The sequence below is a fragment of the Azolla caroliniana genome, unplaced genomic scaffold (genome assembly GCF_043228905.1).
Source record: "Azolla caroliniana isolate FFs.n. ecotype wild unplaced genomic scaffold, voAzoCaro1.0.p SCAF_3, whole genome shotgun sequence".
Taxonomy (NCBI): Eukaryota; Viridiplantae; Streptophyta; class Polypodiopsida; order Salviniales; family Salviniaceae; genus Azolla; species Azolla caroliniana.
This window is the reverse complement of record NW_028230438.1, coordinates 2133158-2156601: the sequence shown is the minus strand read 5'-3', so window position 1 is coordinate 2156601 and position 23444 is coordinate 2133158. Positions and strand designations below refer to the sequence as shown.

Here is a 23444-nt window from a genome sequence, read left to right as displayed (position 1 = left end):
GAGGACGGGACTGCGTAAGATTCCCGAGAGAGAGGAAGTGAGAAGAGGAGAGAGAGAGAGAGAGGGAAATAGGATGATGACAGCAGCTCTTATATTATATGAAAGATAAGTACAAATCGACTAAGAGGCTTAAGACTGGTGTTGAACCAATTTGGTTCAACATAATGCTTAGTGCCTTCTTTTATAGTGTTCTCAGGAATAATCCTGAAGCTTCTAGAATGTTCCAGAGAAATCTGGAATATACATTACTTTCTTATAATAAAACATAAATGAAAATAATATTCTATGAATTACAATAGATGGTGAGATGGTTAAGAGCTCGACCCATATACCATAAGGTCATGGGCTCGAGTCTTGCCATCTCATGACAATGGCAACCCTTAGTGCATGTGGTAAGAATACATCTAGATATTTTGGCCGCGTGATAAAACCTAACTCAGAGAAGTGCATGAAGTGTTTCTTATAGTACAACATTTTAGATGGGAGTGGCTCTAGTGGGGTGATCCATTTACACCGAGTGTAAATTTGCCATATTTCTTGGCGTATTACTTTATTGCAGTCTTCATGAGAGATTAAAGTGTTATCACTCGTGTGGTACTGGCGGTTGCTGCGGCAAGGGGGTGGCATCTTCACCAGATGGATGTGAAGAACGCCTTCCTTCAAGGAGAGCTTGAAGAAGAAGTCTTTATGACTCAGCCCCCAGATTTCACTTGGAGATGAACAAGTCGGCGGTATGCCGACTGAAGAAGTCGCTTTACGGCTTGAAGCAAGCCCCCCGAGCTTGGAACGCGAAGATCACGCACCGGTTACGTAAGCTGGGGTTTGCTGTCTCTAAGTCGGACTCTTCGTTGTTCATCCGGCCAGGCTCTGACGGTCCGGTATGTATACTCTTGTATGTGGATGATTTAGTCATCACCGGACCGGGTCTTCCCGAAATCAACCGTGTCAAGTCCCAGTTGTCGGACGCATTCGAAATGAAGGACCTGGGGGACCTTCATTATTTTCTTGGGATCGAAGTGATCCGGACCCCCGACGGCATATTTCTCTCACAACGACATTACGTGTTGAATATGTTGTATAAGTTCGGCATGACGGATTGCCAACCTGTCTCCACACCCCTGGACCGGAACCAGAAATTCTGTCCCAACTCCGGACCGGCCTGCAATGAGAAACGGTTCTGACAGGTTGTCGGAAGACTGATCTACTTAACCATCACCCGACCCGACATCAGCTATCCGGTCGGCATGGTAAGTTAGTTCATGCAGAAGCCGACCGTGGAGCACCTTCAGTGCGCGCAACGAATATTACGGCATGTCAGCGGCACTAAGGACCGGGGACTGCTATACCGGCGAGGTATACCCAAAGAGCTTGTCGGTTACACAGATGCTGACTGGGCCGGAGATGCGTCTGATCACCGCTCCACTTCTGGATACATGTTCTCCATAGGTAGCGCGGCCGTTGCGTGGAGCTGCAAGAAGCAGCCCACAGTGGCTTTGTGAAGCACTGAGGCTGAGTACCGGGCCGCTACTGTTGCCACTTGTGAAGCCATCTGGCTTCGGCGACTGCTGCGAGACTTGCGGATCGAGGCACCGACCCCAATCCCGATTTACTACGATAACATGAGCAGCCTGCAGCTCGCCAGGAACCCTGTGTTCCATGCTCGCACAAAGCACATCGAGGTGCACTACCACTTCGTGCGTGAGCGAATGAACTCCTGAAATGCTTGAAATATTTTGTTTCGGCAAACGATCCATTTCTCATGGGCAGGTTTAAATCGGAGGATAATAATACACAAGGGAAGCAAGGAGATAATGAAACAAAATACAAGCAAGCAAAGCGGACGCAAGGGGACAAAAATCTTCTTAACTCTGAGCATCTACTCGATTGCCTATATGTTTCGTGCACACAACCTATGGAGCCGCGAAAATCTACGAATGGAAGTAGATGCTTGCAACGTCCGGAGATTTTACAAAGGGGATGGAAAAAGAGCAAGATGTACACTGATTGCCTCCCCAAGAAACCTGGACACTCTAAACCTGGCACCTGTTTCAACTGGGGATCAAAAAAGAGCAACAATCACGGTGGCCGCCTCCAGCCGGCATCTGAGCTCATTAAAGCTGGCATCCGATTCAAAGCTCGCGAAGGTAACACATCGGTGATCAAGTACCACGACCGAAAAAGTCGACTCGATCTTCCACGGCTTGTTGTGTATGATGGCACAGAGGATATCTTGAGGAACCTCATTGCACATGAACAAACCTCCAAAGAAGGAGGTGAGGTTTGTGGATATGCCATGATCATGGACTCACTCATCGACACGCAAGAAGATGTCACCATCTTGACTCGGGCCAAACTATTAGAGAACCACCTGGGGAGCGACGAGAGGTTAGTCCAGATGTGGAATGACATGTGCATCAACACCTCGGAGGGATCGAATCCAGAGAAATTTAAAGGAATGATCAACGAGATCATGGAACACTATAGGATGCATTGGCGTGTCTTGTATGTGCAGTTTCGTGCACAGTTTTTCTCTCGGCCATGGTTATGGATGTCAGCCTTTGCTGCGATGATACTTCTCATCCTTGCATTATTGCAGACAATCTATACATTGATAGGTTTTTATTGAAATCTCCTAATCCTAATCCCCTGTTCCAATGGAGAAGCTCATTGGATATTAGAACCAAATCTCTTGCATATGGAGAAGCTCATAGTACAATATTATGTGGAATTTTCCTCTTATTCTAGAATTCTTTTATCCATGTTTATTGTAATTTTCTTTTTCTTTTTCTTTTCGATGATTGGGTACACATCCCATTTTCTTGTAACCAATTGTCTAATGGGCCAAATTTGCTCTTAGAAGACATTAATATATCCTTCTTTGAGTAGATGTATATTTACCTTATAGCTTATGTCATTTGATTATGAAAAACACTGTTGTTTTTAATTCATCATCACATTATTATTCTTAATGATTAGTCATGCCTTACCAATGAACCTAAAAGACATATTATCACGTGAAAAATATTTTTTGTAGCAATAACATGGCATAGACATTCAATAACATCCCAACTTACTGGATGTTAGATAGATACTTCAACTAAAAATTATAACCTAGGTCAAGTATAGAAAATGACAAGGAGATGACCACAATAGAGATGAACATTAATGTATGCATTGCTTAATAGTCTCCACGATGATATTTATTAGAACTTTTAGGCATGATTGCACACAAAAGTTGATGTTGAACATCCAAATCAACCTTCATTAATCTTGTAGGTGAGAACAATTTGAGGTTAGAAATTTGGCTATCCCACGATGTGTTCCATCTGAAGCTCACAATGCAATATCTTGTAGTACAATAATAAGAATATGACATTAATTTTGAACATAGTCACATATCATCATAATGCTGCCTGTATTCTACACTATATCTGAAAAGATGCATCGACCATTTAAATAAATTACACGATGTTCGCAACATAAAAAACAACAATTGTTGAGAAATAAGCATTAGGATTTTAAAAATTATGCAGTAGGAGCTTCTTGATGCATTTTTGTTTCAAGAGCCATCAGAACTTGGTGTATAAAATCTTGATTCCGTAATATGAATGTAAAACTTCCTACTTAATGGCAAAATAAATCAACTTTTTATTCATAGGTGAGCACCTTGACCATAGATATGTTTACTTACATGGTACATCTATTAATGCGATGAACAAAGTAATCCTAGTGAAGCACATGATTTTGGCAAGCCAACAACTCATAAGTTTAACCTTCCCATAGAGGATGCCAGTTACCTTTTTGTAAAGTCTCATAAAAACTATCAATGATAACAATACATATCATGATCTCATCATCTCATAGCAGACCCACTTGATCATGACATATTTGTCTTTATCACATATGCACTAGGGTTAGTATCCCACATAAGGTTGACTAACATGATTTTTGGCTCTACGTACATCCCTCTATCTAGCCACCTACTTACAAGCTATTTACCTCTCATTGAGATATAGGTAGAATTTATTATTGTCGTCGCAAACATGACGGATGAGAGAGATTGATCGAGGGTATCATCTCAAACAATGTGATACCATAATGAAAAACTTTTGGATATTTCAAGGCTTTCCCCTTTGTTTTCTTGTCATACTAGATTCATGGGGTTCCGTACACCCCATATGTAGATAAACGGACAAAACATGAGGCCATTCCAAACTCTAAAAACCCAATAAATACCAATGGATGGCTCATGAATCATCAACATCACATCTCAGAACTGAATGCTACCCAGATTAGGAGTCTTCCATCCCCTGCTTTATTGTGTCAAGAAAGTAAAGAAACAAATGGCACAACATCTACATCCATATTATCCTATCCCTACTATCAATAACTTTCCTATTGCACAACTTCATCAAACCAAACCTTAAGCCAGAAGAATTGAAATACTACATTAAGGCTGAACACAAATGTACGTTCCTAAAACATAAAGTGATCGGGTTTGTCCCCAAGGCACTGTTCGAGGTGAAGCCACACTCATATTGCTCGCGGATCCAAGTTAAAACGTTGAGTCCCTTCAACTTTTGGTCAATGTTGATACTATCTTCATTCACGAATTCTTGATGTTAAAAGAGTGGATATTTGTACACCTTCATCAACAATGAAATTATGAAATCCCAGATATGGAGGGACTTGCTGCTGATAGGTAACCAGATTCCCATGTCATTTCTAAAGAAAATTATAAATATCCCGAAAGAGAAAAAGGAAATGATAAATATCCCAAATGAATTTCCTGACTTCACAGAGAAAGATCTGGACTTGGAATGCTTGAAGCTTTCGTACAATCCATTCCTCATGGGCAGGTTTCGTGAATGGGAGGATAATGAAATATAAGGGAAGCAAGCCTGAGACTAAAGTCTTTCTCACTGTAAATGCAGGATAATGAAACAGGACCAACACATGGAGGTAAAAATCTTGTTAACTGAGAGCATCTTCTTGATTGCCTGAGCTTGCAACTCACGTACATTCTACTATGGGGATGGAAAAAGAGCAAGATGTACACCACCTGCCTCCCAAAGACAACTGAACACTCTAAACCTGGCACATGTTCCAACCGGGGATTGAAAAGGAGCAAAAATCACGGTGTCCACCTCCAGCCAGCATCCGATTCAAAGGCTTGTGAAGGTAACAACACAAAGGATGTGTTGAGGAACCTCATCACACATGAACAAATCTCCCAAGAAAGATTTGACTTCAGATTGTATGCCATAATCATGATCCTACTCATTGACACGCAAGAAGATGTCGCAATCTTGACTCACGCCAAAGTATTAGAGAACCACCTCGAGAGCCATGAGAGGTTGGTTCAGATGTGGAATGTCATATGCACCAACACTTTAGTCAAACAAGTTAAGCCTAAACCGTTTTGGGCTTCTCAAACCTTGTGAACGTAAGTGTTTGCGGAAGCGTAAAACAGAGAACAACACAGAGAGAGAGAGAGAGAGAGAGAGAGAGAGAGAGAGAGAGAGCAGAACACAATTTCAAAATTATATCAAAACTTTGTACACACATTGTGCTAAGTAGCACTATTTATACAAGTCCTCTTGGGACTGACAGAAGTACCATATACTTCAATGCTCACACGAGCATCTGACACTTACTACGAGACTATAGCTACCTAGTAGTCTATCCTATACTAGGCTTTCGATTGGACTTCCGGTTACGGATTGCACCCGGCCTCCACTGCTTGCCGGTTCGGTTGCTCACCGTAATACCAATCCGTTTCGCCCGATCCGTCTCGCTTACTGGCTCCGGCTTATTCAGCCGATCCGGCTCCGGTTGACCTTGCCGCTCAACACTCCCCCTCAAGCTCAACCTGAGCTACGGTCGTAGTGTCGAACTCTGTGGAAGTCGGTTCTTCCAACCGACTTCTCCTGGCGTCACTCCGCCTTGCTCGCGCTCCTCGTCCGGTCCGGTCCCGTTTGCCGCGACCCCTTTGGTTCTGCGCGCCTCGACCCTCTCGGTCGGCATGTCTGCTCAATAGGCCCATCTCAGCACTCACGTTGCTGTGACTCCGGCACTTGCCGATCCGTCGGTTCTCCCACGATGGCATCGACTTCCGCTGTGTCCGTGTCCCCTTGGCCTTCAGTCGATTCAACTCATCCGGATCCATTTGTTGGTCCGAGTCAGCTGTCTCCGACTCGTTCCAACTCTTGTCCGAATCGGTACACTCCGATTCGGCTTCCGGCTTCAGGCCTCTCACCACATCTGACCACTTCCGAGTCTTGGCCTTCTCCATGCTTCCCTCGGCTTCTTCAACCGGTGAACAGAAATCGAATTCCTCATTCGACTCCGCATCATGGTCAGTACCGTCGTGATGACCTCCGCATAGCATGCACTTCTCTTCCTGAGTGCACAACTCTTCTTCACAGTCGCTTGCTCCGACCTGTTCGGATGTGTCGACTTCCTTCGTCGACTCGGCTTCCTTCATCTTCTTCTCTCCTCTTCTTCCGGTTCTCCTCTTACCGACGGGTTCAACAGTTCTTTGGCCTTTGCCCGTTTCGGTAGAGACTTTGCCCTTGCTTCTCCCCGTGCGGCACGTCGAGATGCTGAATACCAAGCATGTCGGTAAAGTGCTGCAACTTGTCCGATCCGAGCGGCTTGGTGAAGATGTCGGCAACTTGCCGATCCGTATGAACATACCGTAGGTCAACTTCACCGCTCAGGACCCGCTCACGCACGAAGTGGTAGTGCACCTCGATGTGCTTTGTGCGAGCATGGAACACAGGGTTCCTGGCGAGCTGCAGGCTGCTCATGTTATCGCAGTAAATCGGGATTGGGGTCGGTACCTCGATCCGCAAGTCTCGCAGCAGTCGCCGAAGTCAGATGGCTTCACAAGTGGCAACAGTAACGGCCCGGTACTCAGCCTCAGTGCTTGACAAAGCCACGGTGGGTTGCTTCTTGCTGCTCCACGCAACGGCCGCGCTACCTATGGAGAACATGTATCCGGAAGTGGAGCGGCGATCAGACGCATCGCCGGCCCAATCAGCATCTGTGTAACCGACAAGCTCTTCGGGTATACCTCGCCGGTATAGCAGTCCCCGGTCCTTAGTGCCGCTGACATACCGTAATATTCGTTGTGCGCACTGAAGGTGCTCCACGGTCGGCTTCTGCATGAACTAACTTACCATGCCGACCGGATAGCTGATGTCGGGTCGGGTGATGGTTAAGTAGATCAGGCTTCCGACAACCTGTCGGAACCGTTTCTCATTGTAGGCCGGTCCGGAGTTGGGACGGAGTTTCTGGTTCCGGTCCAGGGGTGTGGAGACAGGTCGGCAATCCGTCATGCCGAATTTATACAACATATTCAACACGTAATGTCGTTGTGAGAGCAATCTGTCGTCGGGGGTCCGGATCACTTCGATCCCAAGAAAATAATGAAGGTCCCCCAGGTCCTTCATTTCGAATGCGTCCGACAACTGGGACTTGACGCGGTTGATTTCGGGAAGACCCGGTCCGGTGATGACTAAATCATCCACATACAAGAGTATACATACCGGACCGTCAGAGCCTGGCCGGATGAACAACGAAGAGTCTGACTTAGAGACAGCAAACCCCAGCTTACGTAACCGGTGCGTGATCTTCGAGTTCCAGGCTTGGGGGGCTTGCTTCAAGCCGTAAAGAGACTTCTTCAGTCGGCATACCGCCGACTTGTTCATCTCCGATTGAAATCCGGGGGGCTTTGTCATAAAGAGTTCTTCTTCAAGCTCTCCTTGAAGGAAGGCGTTCTTCACATCCATTTGGTGAAGATGCCACCCCCTTGCCGGTTTCGAATTCCAGCATCTTCCTCTTCCCCTTCTCTTTGCGCGTGAACCGTTTCCTCGGTTCCTTGCGCAGGGAGAGCACGGCAGAGTCTCCACCACTTGCCGTCTCTTCATCCGACTGGTCCAACCGACTCAGTCGCTCGTTCAGTCCACTCAACCGTAATGATTCCGGACTCTCATCTTGAGTCCCGGCTTCATCATCCTTTGCCAGGGCTGATTCAGGCCCACTGGCCTGATCTTTCGACATTGGGTCGGGATCGGAAGTCGGAGTCGGTACGGAGTACCAGGATGCCGATTCATCGAACTCGACATCCCGGCTAACTCGGACTTCCTTCGTCCGGGGGTTATAGCACTTATACCCTTTTTGCTCTTGAGCATAGCCAACTAGGATGCATTTTTCCGATTTTGCATCTAGCTTTCTCCGCTTCTGATCCGACACATGCACATACGCTATGCTGCCAAATATCCGAAGGTGTCTTAAGTTCGGCTTGCGCCCGAAATACAGCTCATGAGCTGACACCTTGTCACCAATGCGGTTTTGAATGTAGACGGTCGTCCGGACCGCCTCCGCCCAGTAGAACCGGGGCATGCTCTTCTCCTCTAGCATTGCCCTTGCCGCTTCGACGAGTGTCCGGTTCTTCCTTTCGGCCACACCGTTTTGCACCGGTGTGTATCTGCAGCTGAACTCTCGCGGAATTCCCTTCTGTTGCAGATAACTAGTGAATTGGCCGGAAAAATATTCCTTCCTGCCATCCAACCGAAGGCATTTGATCTTCCTCTCCGATTCCCGTTCCACCATCTTCTGGAGGCTCCGGAAACAGTCGAAGACTTCGCTCTTCCGCTCAATGAGGTAGATCCAAGTATGTCGAGTATAGTCGTCGATGAAGGAGACGAAGTATCGGCTTCTGCCAAGGCTTATACTTTGTGTCGGTCCCCACACATCCGAATGGATGAGATCGAGCTTGTTACGGCTCCGGTTCCATTCGGTGGGGAATGGAAGCCGGTGTTGCTTCCCAAGTTGGCAGGCTTCACAAATTTCGGCTCTCCGGCCGCTGAACTTCGGCAAACTGAAAACGACTTGTTTCGTTTGCAGGTCTTGAAGCCTCCGGTAGTTGACGTGGTTTATCCGCTTGTGCCACATGTCGATGTCCGACTCGACCGCGAACAGAGCGGTGCCAAAGTCATTGGTGTTGAGGATAAACATCCTCCCGTCTCTACGCCCTTGCGCAATGACTTCGCCCTCATCCTCAATGAAGCACCCGAGGTGCGTAAACCGCACCTGCATCCCCTGGTCGACAATCTGACCGACGGTCACCAGGTTCTTCGTGATTGTCGGAACGTGTAATACGTTCATCAGCTTCCCTTTCTGTCCAAATCGCTCACGCCGGTGCATCTACCAGTGCATCCCCGGACAGCCGAATGTTGTACACGGGAACGGATCGGCAATGTGGGCGTGGTGGAAGAGGTGGGTCGGCACGCAATGGAGGCAGTCGGCAAGAGCAGGAACGGAGGCACGATGAGTGTGCCGACAGCAGTTCCGGGACTAAATCATCCACATACAAGAGTATACCCGGTCCGGTGATGACTAAATCATCCACATACAAGAGTATACATACCGGACCGTCAGAGCCTTGCCGGATGAACAACGAAGAGTCTGACTTAGAGACAGCAAACCCCAGCTTACACAACCGGTGCGTGATCTTCGAGTTCCAGGCTCGGGGGCTTGCTTCAAGCCGTAAAGCGACTTCTTCAGTCGGCATACCGCCGACTTGTTCATCTCCGATTGAAATCCGGTGGGCTGAGTCATAAAGACTTCTTCTTCAAGCTCTCCTTGAAGGAAGGCGTTCTTCACATCCATCTGGTGAAGATGCCACACCCTTGCCGCAGCCACCGCCAGAACCCACTCTTCTTCTCCTTATCTTTGGAGTCAGGCCAATCCTTGCTCATAAACAGCAAGAATTCGTGAATGAAGAGGGTATCAATAGTGACCAGAAGTCTCAGGGAATCGAAGTTGTAAGCCGGGCTAAGGCCGAAATAGATGTCCCTAAGTTCCGGAGGCTCGTGGATAACATCTTTCATGAGCGTTTCGAGATCCCACATCTTATGCCTTTCCATGAATTCCTTCACGCAAAGGGCTTTGCATCTATCAATTGGGGAAGGCTCAAGGTTTTGATACAAAGGACCGATGGTCAGGATCCGCGGGCAATATGATTGTGGCTTCACCTCGAACAGTGCACATGGGACAAACCCGATCAGTTTATGTTTTTCGAACGTAGATTTGTGTTCGACCTTCTCGATCTCTACCTTCATGTAGTTTTTCCATTCTTCTATGTTGAGGTTGGTTTGATGAGGTTGCTCAATGGGGAAGTTATGGATTGTAGGGATGGGATAATATGGATGTAGATGTTGTGCCATTTGTTTCCCATGGGAGGCCTTATGAGTCATCATCATCATCTTCTTCTTCTTCTTCTTCTTCTTCCCTTGTTGTTGACACAAACTTTAGTACTTTACTTTCTTGGCACAATACACTAGGGGATGAAAGACTCCTAATCTAAGTAGAATTTAGTTCTGAGATATGATGTTGATGATTCATGAACCATTCATTGGTATTTATTCAGTTTTTAGAGATTGGAGTTGTCTCAAGTTTTGGCCCTGTCTCTATCATCATCATCATTTTCTTCTTCATCATCATCATCATCATTTTCTTCTTCTTGTTGACACAAACTTTGGTACTTTACTTTCTTGGCAGAACACACTAGGGAATGGAAGACTCCTAATCTAAGTAGTATTTAGTTCTGAGATATGATGTTGATGATTCATGAACCATTCATTGGTATCTATTGGGTTTTTAGAGATTGGAGGTGTATATGAGGTGTATGGCACCCCATGGATCAAGTATAACCGGAAAACAAAGGGGAAAACGTTGAAATATGCAAAAGGTTTACTTTATGGTTTCACTTTATTTGAGATGATACCCTAGGTCATATTTGCAAGGACAATAATAAAGTGTAACTAACTCTTTATGAGTAGGTAAGTAGCTTATAAGTAGGTAGCGAGGTAGAGAGATGTGTGTAGACAGTAGAACCAAATATGATATTAGTCAACCTTATGCCAAGGAATACTAAAACTAGGGGATATGTTATAAAGACAAATATGTTGTGATCGGGTGGGTCTACTATGAGATGGTGATCATGATATGGTATTGTTATCATAATTCGAGTTTTATCATTGATGGATATATGAGACTTTACAAAAAGGTAATTTGCATCCTCCATGGGAAGGCTAGGAGTTCTTGGCTTGCCAAAATCATGGGGTCCGCTGGGATTACTTTGTTCATCGCGTTGTTAGCATTAATAGATGTATCATGGAAGGAAACATATGTATGGTCAAGGTGCTCACCTATGAATGAAAGGTTGATTTCTTTTACCATTAACTAGGAAGTTTTACACTGATATAATGGAATCAAGATTTTATACACCAGGTTCCCATTGCTCTTGAAACAAAAATGCATCAAGAAGCTCCTACTTCATTATTTTTAAAATTCTCACGCCTATTTCTCAAAGATATTGTTTTAGATGTTAGGCATACAACACATGGCAACATAATGATGATATGCTACCACGTTCAAAATTTATGTCCTAAATTAATGGCATACTCTTATTATTGGAGTTCAAGATATTGCATTGTGAGATTCAAATGGGAACATCGTGGGATAGCCAAAGTTCTAACCTCCAATTTTCTTTCTAACAATAATACATTATAAAGTTCTGCATCAGTGGGGAATTGCTCTCACCTACAGTATTAATGAAGATTGATTTGGATGTTCAACATCAAAAAAATTTGTGCAAGCAAAGTTGGGCAATCCATGCATTAACATCCACCTCTTATGTTGTCATATCCTTGTGATTTTGTTGACTTGATCTAGGTTATAATTTTTGGTTCAGGTATCTATCTAACTTCCCTTAAGTTGTGATGTTATTGAATGCCTATGCCAAGTCATGGCTACAGATTTAAAGATTATTCGCGTGAGAATGTGTCTTTTAGATTCATTGGTACAAGACAAACATATGTCATAATCAAATGGCATATGCTACAAGACAAACAGACATCTTAGAGGAAAATACCACATGATATTCTACAATTAGCTCATATGCCTTCAATCCAACAGAGTTGGTTCTATCATCCAATGAGCTTTTCTACTGGAACAAGGGATCTGGATTAGGATATTTAAACCTAGCAATGCCATCAATCCAACAGATTTGATTCTAACATCCAAGGAGTGTCTCTACTAGAACAAGGGATCAGGATTAGGATATTTTAACCTAAATTTGTAAAGGTTGTCTGCAATAATGAAAGGATGAGAAGTATCACCATAGCCATGACCGACATCCATAACCATGGTTGAGAACAAAACTGTGCACGAAACTCCACATCCAAGACATGCCAATGGATCCTGTGGTGTTCCATTATCTCTTTGATCATGTTTCCCCAAATCCTTGTGTATGATTCCTCTGAGATGTTGATGCACATGTCATTCCACAGCTGGACTAACCTCTCGTCGCAGCCGAGGTTGTTCTCTAATATTTTGGCCCGAGTCAAGAAGGCGATATCTTCTTGCGTGTCGATGAGTGAGTCCATGATCATGGCATATCCACAAACCTCACCTCCTTCTTTGGAGGTTTGTTCATGTGCAATGAGGTTCCTCAGGATATCCTCTGTGCCATCAAACACAACAAGCCGTGGAAGATTGAGCCAGCATTTTCTCTCGTGGTACTTGATCACCGATGTGTTACCTTCATGAGCCTTGAATCGGATGCCGGCTTTCGAGAGCTCACATGCCGATAGGAGGCCGGAAGGCTGGCAAGCTTTCTTGTTGCTCTTTTTTCTTCCCTTCAGAATGTTGGGGAGTTGCAAGGATCTACTTTGACTAGTAGGTTTTCGCAGCTCGGTAGAATGAAGATGGTATTAACAGTAACCAGAAGTCCGAGGGACTCAATGTTGTATGTAAGGAGGCCGAAACAGATGTTGCTGAGTTAATGGGGGCCGGGGATTAGTTCTTTCATGATCTCTCCCACATTTGATATTCCAATGATGTCGATCCATGAATTTTTCACGCAAAGGGCCTTACATCTATCCATAGGGGAAAGCTCGAGGTTTTGATACAATGGACCGATGGTCAAGATTGAGGGCCAATATGATTGGGGCTTCACCTCGAACAGTGTATGTGGAACAAACCCAATCACTTTACTTTTTTTGAGGGTAGATTTGTGTTCAGCCTTCTTCATGTCCACTTTACTTTCTTGACACCATACACTAGGCGATGGAAGACTCCTAATCTAGGTAGTATTTAGTTTTGAGATATGATGTTGGTGATTCATGAGCCATCCATTGGTATTTATTGGGTTCTTAGAGTTTGGAGTTGTTTCAAGTTTTGCCCCTTTCTTTGCATATGAGGTGTATGTAACCCCGTGGACCTAGTATGACTAGGAAACAAAGGGGTAAACGTTGAAATATGCAAAAGGTTTTCTTCATGTTTTCACTTTACATGAGATGATGCCCTGGGGTCATATTTGCGAGGACAATAATAAAGTCTACCTATCTCTTTATCAATAGGTAACTAGCTAGTAAGTAGGTAGCTACGTACAAGGACGCACGTAGAACCAAAAATCATGTTAGTCAACCTTATGCCAAATGATACTAAAACTTGTGGATATTGTTATAAAGACAAATATGTCATGATCTGTTGGGTCTACTATGAGATTATCATTGATGAGATCATGATATGGTATTGTTATCATAATTACAGTGTTATTGTTAACAGATTTATGAGACTTTACAAAAGGTAACAGGCATCCTCGATGGGAAGGTTAGGAGTTGTTGGCTTGCCAAAATCATGGGGTCCATTGGGATTACTTTGTTCATCGCATTAATGTATGTACCATGTAAGTATACATATATATGGTCAAGGTGCTCACCTATGAATGAAAATTTGATTTCTTTTGCCATAAAGTAGAATGTTTTACATTCTTATTACGGAATCAAGATTTTATACACCAAGTTCCCATGGCTCTTGAAACAAAAATGCATCAAGAAGATCCAATTTACTTTCTAACAATAACAGATTATAACTACATCAGTTGGGGATTGTTCTTACCTACAACATTAATGAAGGTTCATTAGGATGTTCAACATCAACTTTTGTGTGCAATCATGGTCTAAAAGTTCTAATAAATATCATCGTGGAGCCTGTTGAGATATGCATACATTAACGTCCATCTCTTTTGTGGTCATCTCCTTGTCATTTTCTATAATCAATCTAGGTTATAATTTTTAGTTGAAGTATCTATCTAACATCCCCTAAAGTTGGGATGTTATTGAATGTCTATGCCATGTTATGGCTACAGAAAATATTATTCGTGTGATAATGTCTTTTAGATTCATTGGTAATGCATGACTAATCATTAAGAATAATAATGTGATGATGAATTAAAAACAACAGTGTTTTTCATAATCAAATGACATAAGCTATAAGGTAAACATACATCTAAGAAAGAAAGATATATTAATGTCTTTGAAGACAGAATTTGGCCCATGAGACAATTGGTTACAAGGAAACGGGATGTGTACCCAATCATCGAAAAGAAAGATAAAAAAAAAACTACAATAAACATAGATAAAAGAATTCTAGAATAAGAGGAAAATACCACATAATATTGTACAATGAGTTTCTCCATATGCAAGGGATTTGGTTCTAATATCCAATTAGCTTCTCCGTTGGAACAAGGGATTAGGATTAGGATATTTCAATAAAAATCTAACAATGTATAGATTGTCTGCAATAATGCAAGGATGAGAAGTATCATCCATAACCATGGCCGAGAGCAAAACTGTGCACGAAACTCCACATACAAGACATGCCAATGGATCCTATGGTCTTCCATTATCTCGTTGATGATTCCTTCAAATTTTATAGGATTCGATCCCTCCGAGGTGTTGATGCACAGGTCATTCCACATCTGGACTAACCTCTCGTCGCTCCCCAGGTGGTTCTCTAATACTTTGGCGTGAGTCAAGATGGCGACATCTTCTTGCGTGTCAATGAGTGAGTCCATGATCATGGCATATCCACAAACCTCACCTCCTTCTTTGGAGGTTTGTTCATGAGCAATGAGGTTCCTCAAGATATCCTCTGTGCCATCATACACAACAAGCCGTGGAAGATAGAGCCAACTTTTGCTCTTGCGATACTTGATCACCGATGTGTTACCTTCACAAGCCTTGAATCGGATGCCACCTTTAATGAGCTCAGATGCTGGCTGGAGGCGGCCACCGTGATTGTTCCTCTTTTTCCATCCCCAGTTGGAACTGGTGCCCGGTTTAGAGTGTCCAGTTGTCTTGGGGAGGCTGGCAGTGTACATTTTCCTCTTTTTCCATCCCCCTAGTAGAATGTTCGTGAGTTGCAAGCATCTACTTCGATTTATAGATTTTTCTGGCTTCGTAGATATTTGCACCTCCATAGTTTTTACCGGCTCCGTAGATTTTTGGGGCTCATTAGATTTTCGCAGCTGTGTAGATTTTTGCAACTCCGGAGAATGTTGCGATGATCCTTCTGTGCACGAAACATATAGGCAATCGAGTAGATGCTGACAGTTAAGAAGATTTTTGCCTCCTTGCGTTGGATTTGTTTCATGCGACCTGCCCATGAGGAATGGATCGTTTACCCAAACAAAATAACCCAAGCATTTCAGGAGATCATTCTCTGTGAAGTCGGCTAATTCCTCTGGGATGTTTATAATTTTCTTTAGGAATGACATGGGAATCTGGTTGCCTACCAGCAGTAAGTCCCTCCATATTTGGGATAACGTAATTTCATTGCTGATGAAGGTGTACAAGTACGCACTCTTCTTCTTATCTTGGGAGTGAGGGTAATCCTCCCTCAAGAACAGCAAGAATTCGTGAATTAAGACGGTATCAACAGCGACCAGAAGTCTCATGGACTCAAACTTGTAAGTCGGGAGGCCGAAATAGATGTTGCTGAGTTCATGGGAGTCGGGGATGAGTTCTTCAATGATCACTCCCACGTTTAATATCTGATGTCTTTCCATGAATTTCTTCACACATAGGGCCTTGTATCTATCCATAGGGGAAGGCTCAAGGTTTTGATACAAAGGGCCGATGGTCAGAATCCGTGGGCAATATGATTGTGGCTTCACCTCGAATAGTGCACGCGGAACAAACCCGATCACTTTATGTTTTTGAAACGTAAATTTGTGTTCAGCCTTCTCGATCTCTTTCTCCATGTAGTTTTCCCATTCTTTTGGGTTGAGGTTGGTTTGATGAAGTTGCTCAATGGGAAAGTTATGGATAGTTGGGATGGGATAATATGGGTGTAGATGTTGTGCCATTTGCTTCTTCTTCTTCTTCTTCTCCTCTTGTTACACAAACTCACTATTTTCTTCGCAGAATATTGTTTGTGAATGGAGTTTTCTTTAGCTAGTAGATAATTCTTAGATATGTTAGATCATTCATGAACGTTTCGTGGGTCTATATTAGGGCTGAAGAGTTCAAACAACTCTTCAAATTGTTCTTTGTTTGCATGTGAGGTGTGGGGTGTGGGGTACCCCATGTGTGTGGTGTGTGACTAAAAAGAGACAAACACCTTGAAGTACCCCAACGCCTTTTTAGTATTTCTTGAAATGACCATGACTTTTTATCATTTGGCCAAATACTTCTAGACAATTCTCACCCGCAAACACATAGGTCACATTTGCAAGCACAATAATAAATCTACCTATCTAGCTACCCAATCATATATAAAGAGATAATCAAGTAGGTAGGGAGATACTGAAGATGTCACATGTAACATACGATACCAAAATTGAGCATTTTGATGTAGTGTATAGAATAAGAAGAGGAGAAAAAGAAAAAGGAGGGGTTTTTGACTAAGGATGTTTGATAAACAAGACACCAAAAACTTCTATTACCGGTAGGATGTTTCAAACACGCGAGGTGGAACGTTTGGAAGAAGGGGGAGGAATCATGCCGGACCTAGCCGACAAAAGAACTCCACCCAATGCGGATACTGTGGCAAATTCAGCCACGACGAGGCAGAGTATCTGAAAAAGAAAAGTGAATGATTATCAATCTTCACAAGCCGACAACTCACCAACTACGCCTCAAATTTCGACTACGGCGATCGTGGAGAAATGTTCATGATGTGGAATAAAGCGAATTCGATGACGGCATTGTGCCTACCAAGCACCTCCAACTTAGAAAATGTATGGTTTATCGACTTGGCTGCATCCAATCACATGACATATCATAAAGATTGGTTTCAAGAACTAAAACCTGGCTATGTGGAAATAGGGGATGACACCACTCACCCTATTCAGCATATCGATAATGTCCCTTTCGGAGAAGAGGACAACCAAACCTACATCAAGAATGTCTTGCATGTTCCAACGATAACAAAGAATCTGGTCTCGGTCGGCCAAATTGTGGAACAAGGCATGCATGTTTGCTTCAACGACAAAGGATGCTTCATCGAAATGGAAGGCCGAATTATCGCTCGCAGATAAACAAAAGGCCGAATGTTCATCCTCGATTCTCACAAGATGAAATCAGCGATGTTTGCCAAGGGCCAAAAAGCCGATGTTGGCATAGAGCTATGACACAAAAGAAATGGCCATATTAATCTCCAAAAGCTCAAAGGAATACAGTTGAAAGGAGTCATCATCAGACTCCCAACTCTACGAACAAGGAGATTACGGGTGTATGCGAAGCCTACCAATTCGATAAACAACATCGTCAACCATTCCCGAAAGAGAGAAACGTGAGTAAAGGGATCCTGTATGTAATACATTCATATGTATGGGGACGAGCCCAAACGGCAACATTCGGTGGTTGTCGTTACTATGTAACATTCATCGATGACTTCTCCAGGCACACCTAGATATTCCTAATGCGGCAAAAGAGTTCAGTGTTCTCGCGTGACTTCCAATAATTCAAAAACGAAGTCAAAAAGGCAACTGGTCAGCATGTCCAATGCCTTTGATCAAACGAAGGCAAAGAGTATTTCTCAGACGCCTTCACAACATACCTCCGACAAGAAGGAATTCGGAGGGAGTTTTCTTTCCAACACACACCTCAACAAAATGGAGTAGCCAAAAGGAAAAATCGGCACATATTGGAGGTGGCAAGAGCAATGATGAATTAGAAAAATTTGCCGAAATCATATTGGGCTGAAGTGGCGAACACAGCCATCTATCTAATGAATTGGTGCACAACATCTAGAGTGCATGATGTCACCCCCCATGCGAAGTTATATGGAAAGAAGCCGAACCTATCCCACATCATGATATTCAGCTCGATCACGTATGTACATATTCCCAACGAGAAGTGGGAGAAGCTTGATCCTAAATCGCAAAAATGTATCCTTGTGGGGTACTTGCTCGAACAAAAAGGGTATAAGTGCTTCAATCCCTCTATTAAGAAGGTACAAGTGAGTAGGGATGTTGTATTCGACGAATCAGCATCCTTGTACATAGTCGACTCAGATCAATCTAACCCAATCGAAAAATTTGCCGAAATCACTCACTCTCTCTCTCTCTCTCTCTCTCTCTCTCTCTCTCTCTCTCTCTCTCTTGATAGAAATGGGGTGTCGGTGGATATTCAAGGTGAAGCACAATGCCAACGGCACCGTCAATCGGTATAAGGCCTGGCTTGTGGCAAAGGGCTATGCATAAACGCATGGGGTCGATTATGAAGAGACCTTTGCCACGATAAGAAAGATGACAACCATTCGAACCATGATCATGCTTGCAACAACCAAAGGGTGCGCCTCCACCAAATGGACGTGAAGAATGCCTTTCTCCAAAACGAGTTAGAAGAGGAGGTGTAAATGGTACAACCACTCGTATTCGAGTTGAGTGCGCATCTGACGATTCTTTGCTGACTCAAAAGGCCTCTCTACAGTCTCAAGCAGGCACCGAGAGCATGGCATTCGAAGATAACCCATTATCTTCAACAAATCAGCTTCAAAATGTCCAAGTCCCACAACTAGTTGTTCATCTAGAGTGACTCCAAAAGACAAGTATTTATCATAATATATGTGGATGACTTGGTTATTGGAGGAGAGCGTTTAGCAGATATCGATCATATAAAAAAGCAGAGTCTCTCTAGCCGATCCGAAATGAAAGACATGAAGGAACTCCATTACTTTCTAGGAATAGAAGTAATTCGGAGTCCCAATCTCACTATATTCTCAATCTTCTAAATTACAAGTTTGGGATAATAGAGTGTAAGCCCATCATTACCCCTCTTGATCAAAATCTAAGGCTTGATGCCAATTCTGGCACAAAAGAGTGTGATCCACCTCTCTATCGTTAGCTAGTTGGAAGCCTTTGCCATCTCACTATTACTCGGCCTGACCTCAACTACACAGCTGGCCTACTTAGCCAATTTATGCAAACACCATGAAACACTCACCTGGACTACATTAAGCGAGTATTACGCTATGTAAGTGGGACAATGGATTTTGGCATTCACTACAAATTAGTCACACCGATTCGACTTGAGGGGTACACCAATGTCGATTGGGTTGGCTATAAAGCTGACAAGCGGTCAACATCGGGATTCGTCTTCTCCCTGGGCAGTGGAGCTATATCATAGCAATGGGCCCGGTTCGGTTTCTTGGCCTTGAAACCAAACCAAACTGTTTACGAAAATTTTAGAACCAAACCAAACCGGTTTATCATAAATCAAAACCAAACCAAATCATTTTTTTGAGATATTGATTATCATACATATTATGAATCTATGTGAGAAAATTATCATAAATTTGGTCATTATACTTATCATAAATTTAGTTATCATACTTATTATAATTTTGGTCATCATACCTATCATAAATTTAGTCATCATACATATTATAATTTTGGTCATTATACTTACAATAAATTTGATAATCATACATCAAAAGGACACTCTACTTATAATGTATATAAAATTTAATAAGTTAGAGCCTAGAGGTTTAAAATTATCCTCCCATTCACGAAACCTGCCCATCAGGAATGGATCGTCCGAAATAAAAAGCTTCAAGCATTCCAGGTCCAGATCTTTCTCTATGAAGTCAAGAAATTCATTTGGGATATTTATCATTTCCTTTTTCTCTTTCGGGATATTTATAATTTTCTTTAGAAATGACATGGGAATCTGGTTGCCTATCAGCAGCAAGTCCCTCCATATTTGGGATTTCATAATTTCATTGTTGATGAAGGTGTACAAGTATCCACTCTTTTAACATCAAGAATTCGTGAATGAAGATAGTATCAACATTGACCAAAAGTTGAAGGGACTCAACGTTTTAACTTGGATCTGCGAGCAATATGAGTGTGGCTTCACCTCGAACAATGCCCTAGGGACAAACCCGATCACTTTATGTTTTAGGAACGTACATTTGTGTTCAGCCTTAATGTAGTATTTCAATTCTTCTGGCTTAAGGTTTGGTTTGATGAAGTTGTGCAATAGGAAAGTTATGGATAGTAGGGATGGGATAATATGGATGTAGATGTTGTGCCATTTGTTTCCTATGGGAGGCCTTATGAGTCATCATCTTCTTCTTCTTCTTCTTCTTCTTCTTCCCTTGTTGTTGACACAAACTTTAGTATTTTACTTTCTTGGCACAATACACTAGGGGATGAAAGACTCCTAATCTAAGTAGCATTTAGTTCTGAGATATGATGTTGATGATTCATGAACCATTCATTGGTATTTATTCAGTTTTTAGAGATTGGAGTTGTCTCAAGTTTTGGCCCTGTCTCTATCATCATCATCATTTTCTTCTTCTTGTTGACACAAACTTTGGTACTTTACTTTCTTGGCACAACACACTAGGGAATGGAAGACTCCTAATCTAAGTAGTATTTGGTTCTGAGATATAATGTTGATGATTCATGAACCATTCATTGGTATCTATTGGGTTTTTAGAGATTGGAGGTGTATATGAGGTGTATGGCACCCCATGGATCAAGTATAACTGAAAAACAAAGGGGAAAACGTTGAAATATGCAAAAGGTTTACTTTATGGTTTCACTTTATTTGAGATGATACCCTAGGTCATATTTGCAAGGACAATAATAAAGTGTAACTAACTCTTAAAGTGTAACTAACTCTTTATGAGTAGGTAAGTAGCTTATAAGTAGGTAGCGAGGTAGAGAGATGTGTGTAGACAGTAGAACCAAATATGATATTAGTCAACCTTATGCCAAGGAATACTAAAACTAGGGGATATGTTATAAAGACAAATATGTTGTGATCGGGTGGGTCTACTATGAGATGGTGATCATGATATGGTATTGTTATCATAATTCGAGTTTTATCATTGATGGATATATGAGACTTTACAAAAAGGTAATTCGCATCCTCCATGGGAAGGCTAGGAGTTCTTGGCTTGCCAAAATCATGGGGTCCGCTAGGATTACTTTGTTCATCGCATTAATAGATGTATCATGGAAGGAAACATATGTATGGTCAAGGTGCTCACCTATGAATGAAAGGTTGATTTCTTTTACCATTAACTAGGAAGTTTTACACTGATATTATGGAATCAAGATTTTATACACCAGGTTCCCATTGCTCTTGAAACATAAATGCATCAAGAAGCTCCTACTTCATTATTTTTAAAATTCTCACGCCTATTTCTCAAAGATATTGTTTTAGATGTTGAGCATACAACACATGGCAACATAATGATGATATGCTACCACGTTCAAAATTTATGTCCTAAATTAATGGCATACTCTTATTATTGGAGTTCAAGATATTGCATTGTGAGATTCAAATGGGAACATCGTGGGATAGCCAAAGTTCTAACCTCCAATTTTCTTTCTAACAATAATACATTATAAAGTTCTGCATCAGTGGGGGATTGCTCTCACCTAGAGTATTAATGAAGATTGATTTGGATTTTCAACATCAAAATTTTTTGTGCAAGCAAAGTTGGGCAATCCATGCATTAACATCCACCTCTTTTGTCGTCATATCCTTGTGATTTTGTGGACTTGATCTAGGTTATAACTTTTGGTTCAGGTATCTATCTAACTTCCCTTAAGTTGTGATGTTATTGAATGCCTATGCCAAGTCATGGCTACAGATTTAAAGATTATTCGCGTGAGAATGTGTCTTTTAGATTCATTGGTACAAGACAAACATATGTCATAATCAAATGGCATATGCTACAAGACAAACAGACATCTTAGAGGAAAATACCACATGATATTCTACAATTAGCTCATATGCCTTCAATCCAACAGAGTTGGTTCTAACATCCAATGAGCTTTTCTACTGGAACAAGGGATCTGGATTAGGATATTTAAACCTAGCAATGCCATCAATCCAACAGATTTGATTCTAACATCCAAGGAGTGTCTCTACTAGAACAAGGGATCAGGATTAGGATATTTTAACCTAAAATTGTAAAGGTTGTCTGCAATAATGAAAGGATGAGAAGTATCACCACAGCCATGGCCAACATCCATAATCATGGTTGAGAACAAAACTGTGCACGAAACTCCACATCCAAGACATGCCAATGGATCCTGTGGTGTTCCATTATCTCTTTGATCATGTTTCCCCAAATCCTTGTGTATGATTCCTCTGAGATGTTGATGCACATGTCATTCCACAGCTGGACTAACCTCTCGTCGCAGCCGAGGTTGTTCTCTAATATTTTGGCCCGAGTCAAAATGGCGATATCTTCTTGCGTGTCGATGAGTGAGTCCATGATGATGGCATATCCACAAACCTCACCTCCTTCTTTGGAGGTTTGTTCATGTGCAATGAGGTTCCTCAGGATATCCTCTGTGCCATCAAACACAACAAGCCGTGGAAGATTGAGCCAGCATTTTCTCTCGTGGTACTTGATCACCGATGTGTTACCTTCATGAGCCTTGAATCGGATGCCGGCTTTCGAGAGCTCACATGCCGATAGGAGGCCGGAAGGCTGGCAAGCTTTCTTCTTGCTCTTTTTTCTTCCCTTCAGAATGTTGGGGAGTTGCAAGGATCTACTTTGACTAGTAGGTTTTCGCAGCTCGGTAGAATGAAGATGGTATTAACAGTAACCAGAAGTCCGAGGGACTCAATGTTGTATGTAAGGAGGCCGAAACAGATGTTGCTGAGTTAATGGGGGCCGGGGATTAGTTCTTTCATGATCTCTCCCACATTTGATATTCCAATGATGTCGATCCATGAATTTTTCACGCAAAGGGCCTTACATCTATCCATAGGGGAAAGCTCGAGGTTTTGATACAATGGACCGATGGTCAAGATTGAGGGCCAATATGATTGGGGCTTCACCTCGAACAGTGTATGTGGAACAAACCCAATCACTTTACTTTTTTTGAGGGTAGATTTGTGTTCAGCCTTCTTGATGTCTTTCTCTATGTAGACTTTCCATTCTTCTGGGTTGAGATTGAGTTGATTAAGTTGTTCAATGTTGAATTTATGCATATAGTAGGGGTGGGACTATACAGATGTAAATGTTGTGTCATATGTTTCCCATGGGAGGCCTTATGAATCACCATCTTCTTCTTTTTCTTCATCTTTTTCTTTCTCTTCTTCTGCTTC

The 23444-nt window shown here is 42.6% G+C and overlaps 2 protein-coding genes across 4 annotated transcripts in view; both read right to left on the bottom strand.

The window, feature by feature from the left end:
* The window catches only part of LOC147865825 (putative UPF0481 protein At3g02645), an 81653-nt gene extending 70999 nt beyond the window's left edge, over positions 1–10654 (bottom strand). The window contains exon 1 of the mRNA XM_087316185.1: positions 10540–10654. The gene's annotated coding sequence lies outside the window, so the exon portion shown is untranslated. The remainder of the gene's footprint in view (positions 1–10539) is intronic.
* LOC147865823 (putative UPF0481 protein At3g02645) overlaps positions 1–23444 on the bottom strand; it is a 39609-nt gene that overhangs the window by 10488 nt on the left and 5677 nt on the right. For 2 of the 3 annotated variants that reach the window (XM_087316190.1, XM_087316187.1), the window contains one exon: positions 22620–22898. In XM_087316190.1, coding sequence (XP_087172316.1) covers positions 22620–22898 — 279 coding nt within the window. Of the gene's footprint in view, positions 1–22077; positions 22899–23444 lie in introns of those variants that run through there. The other variant, XM_087316188.1, reaches the window with a different exon arrangement.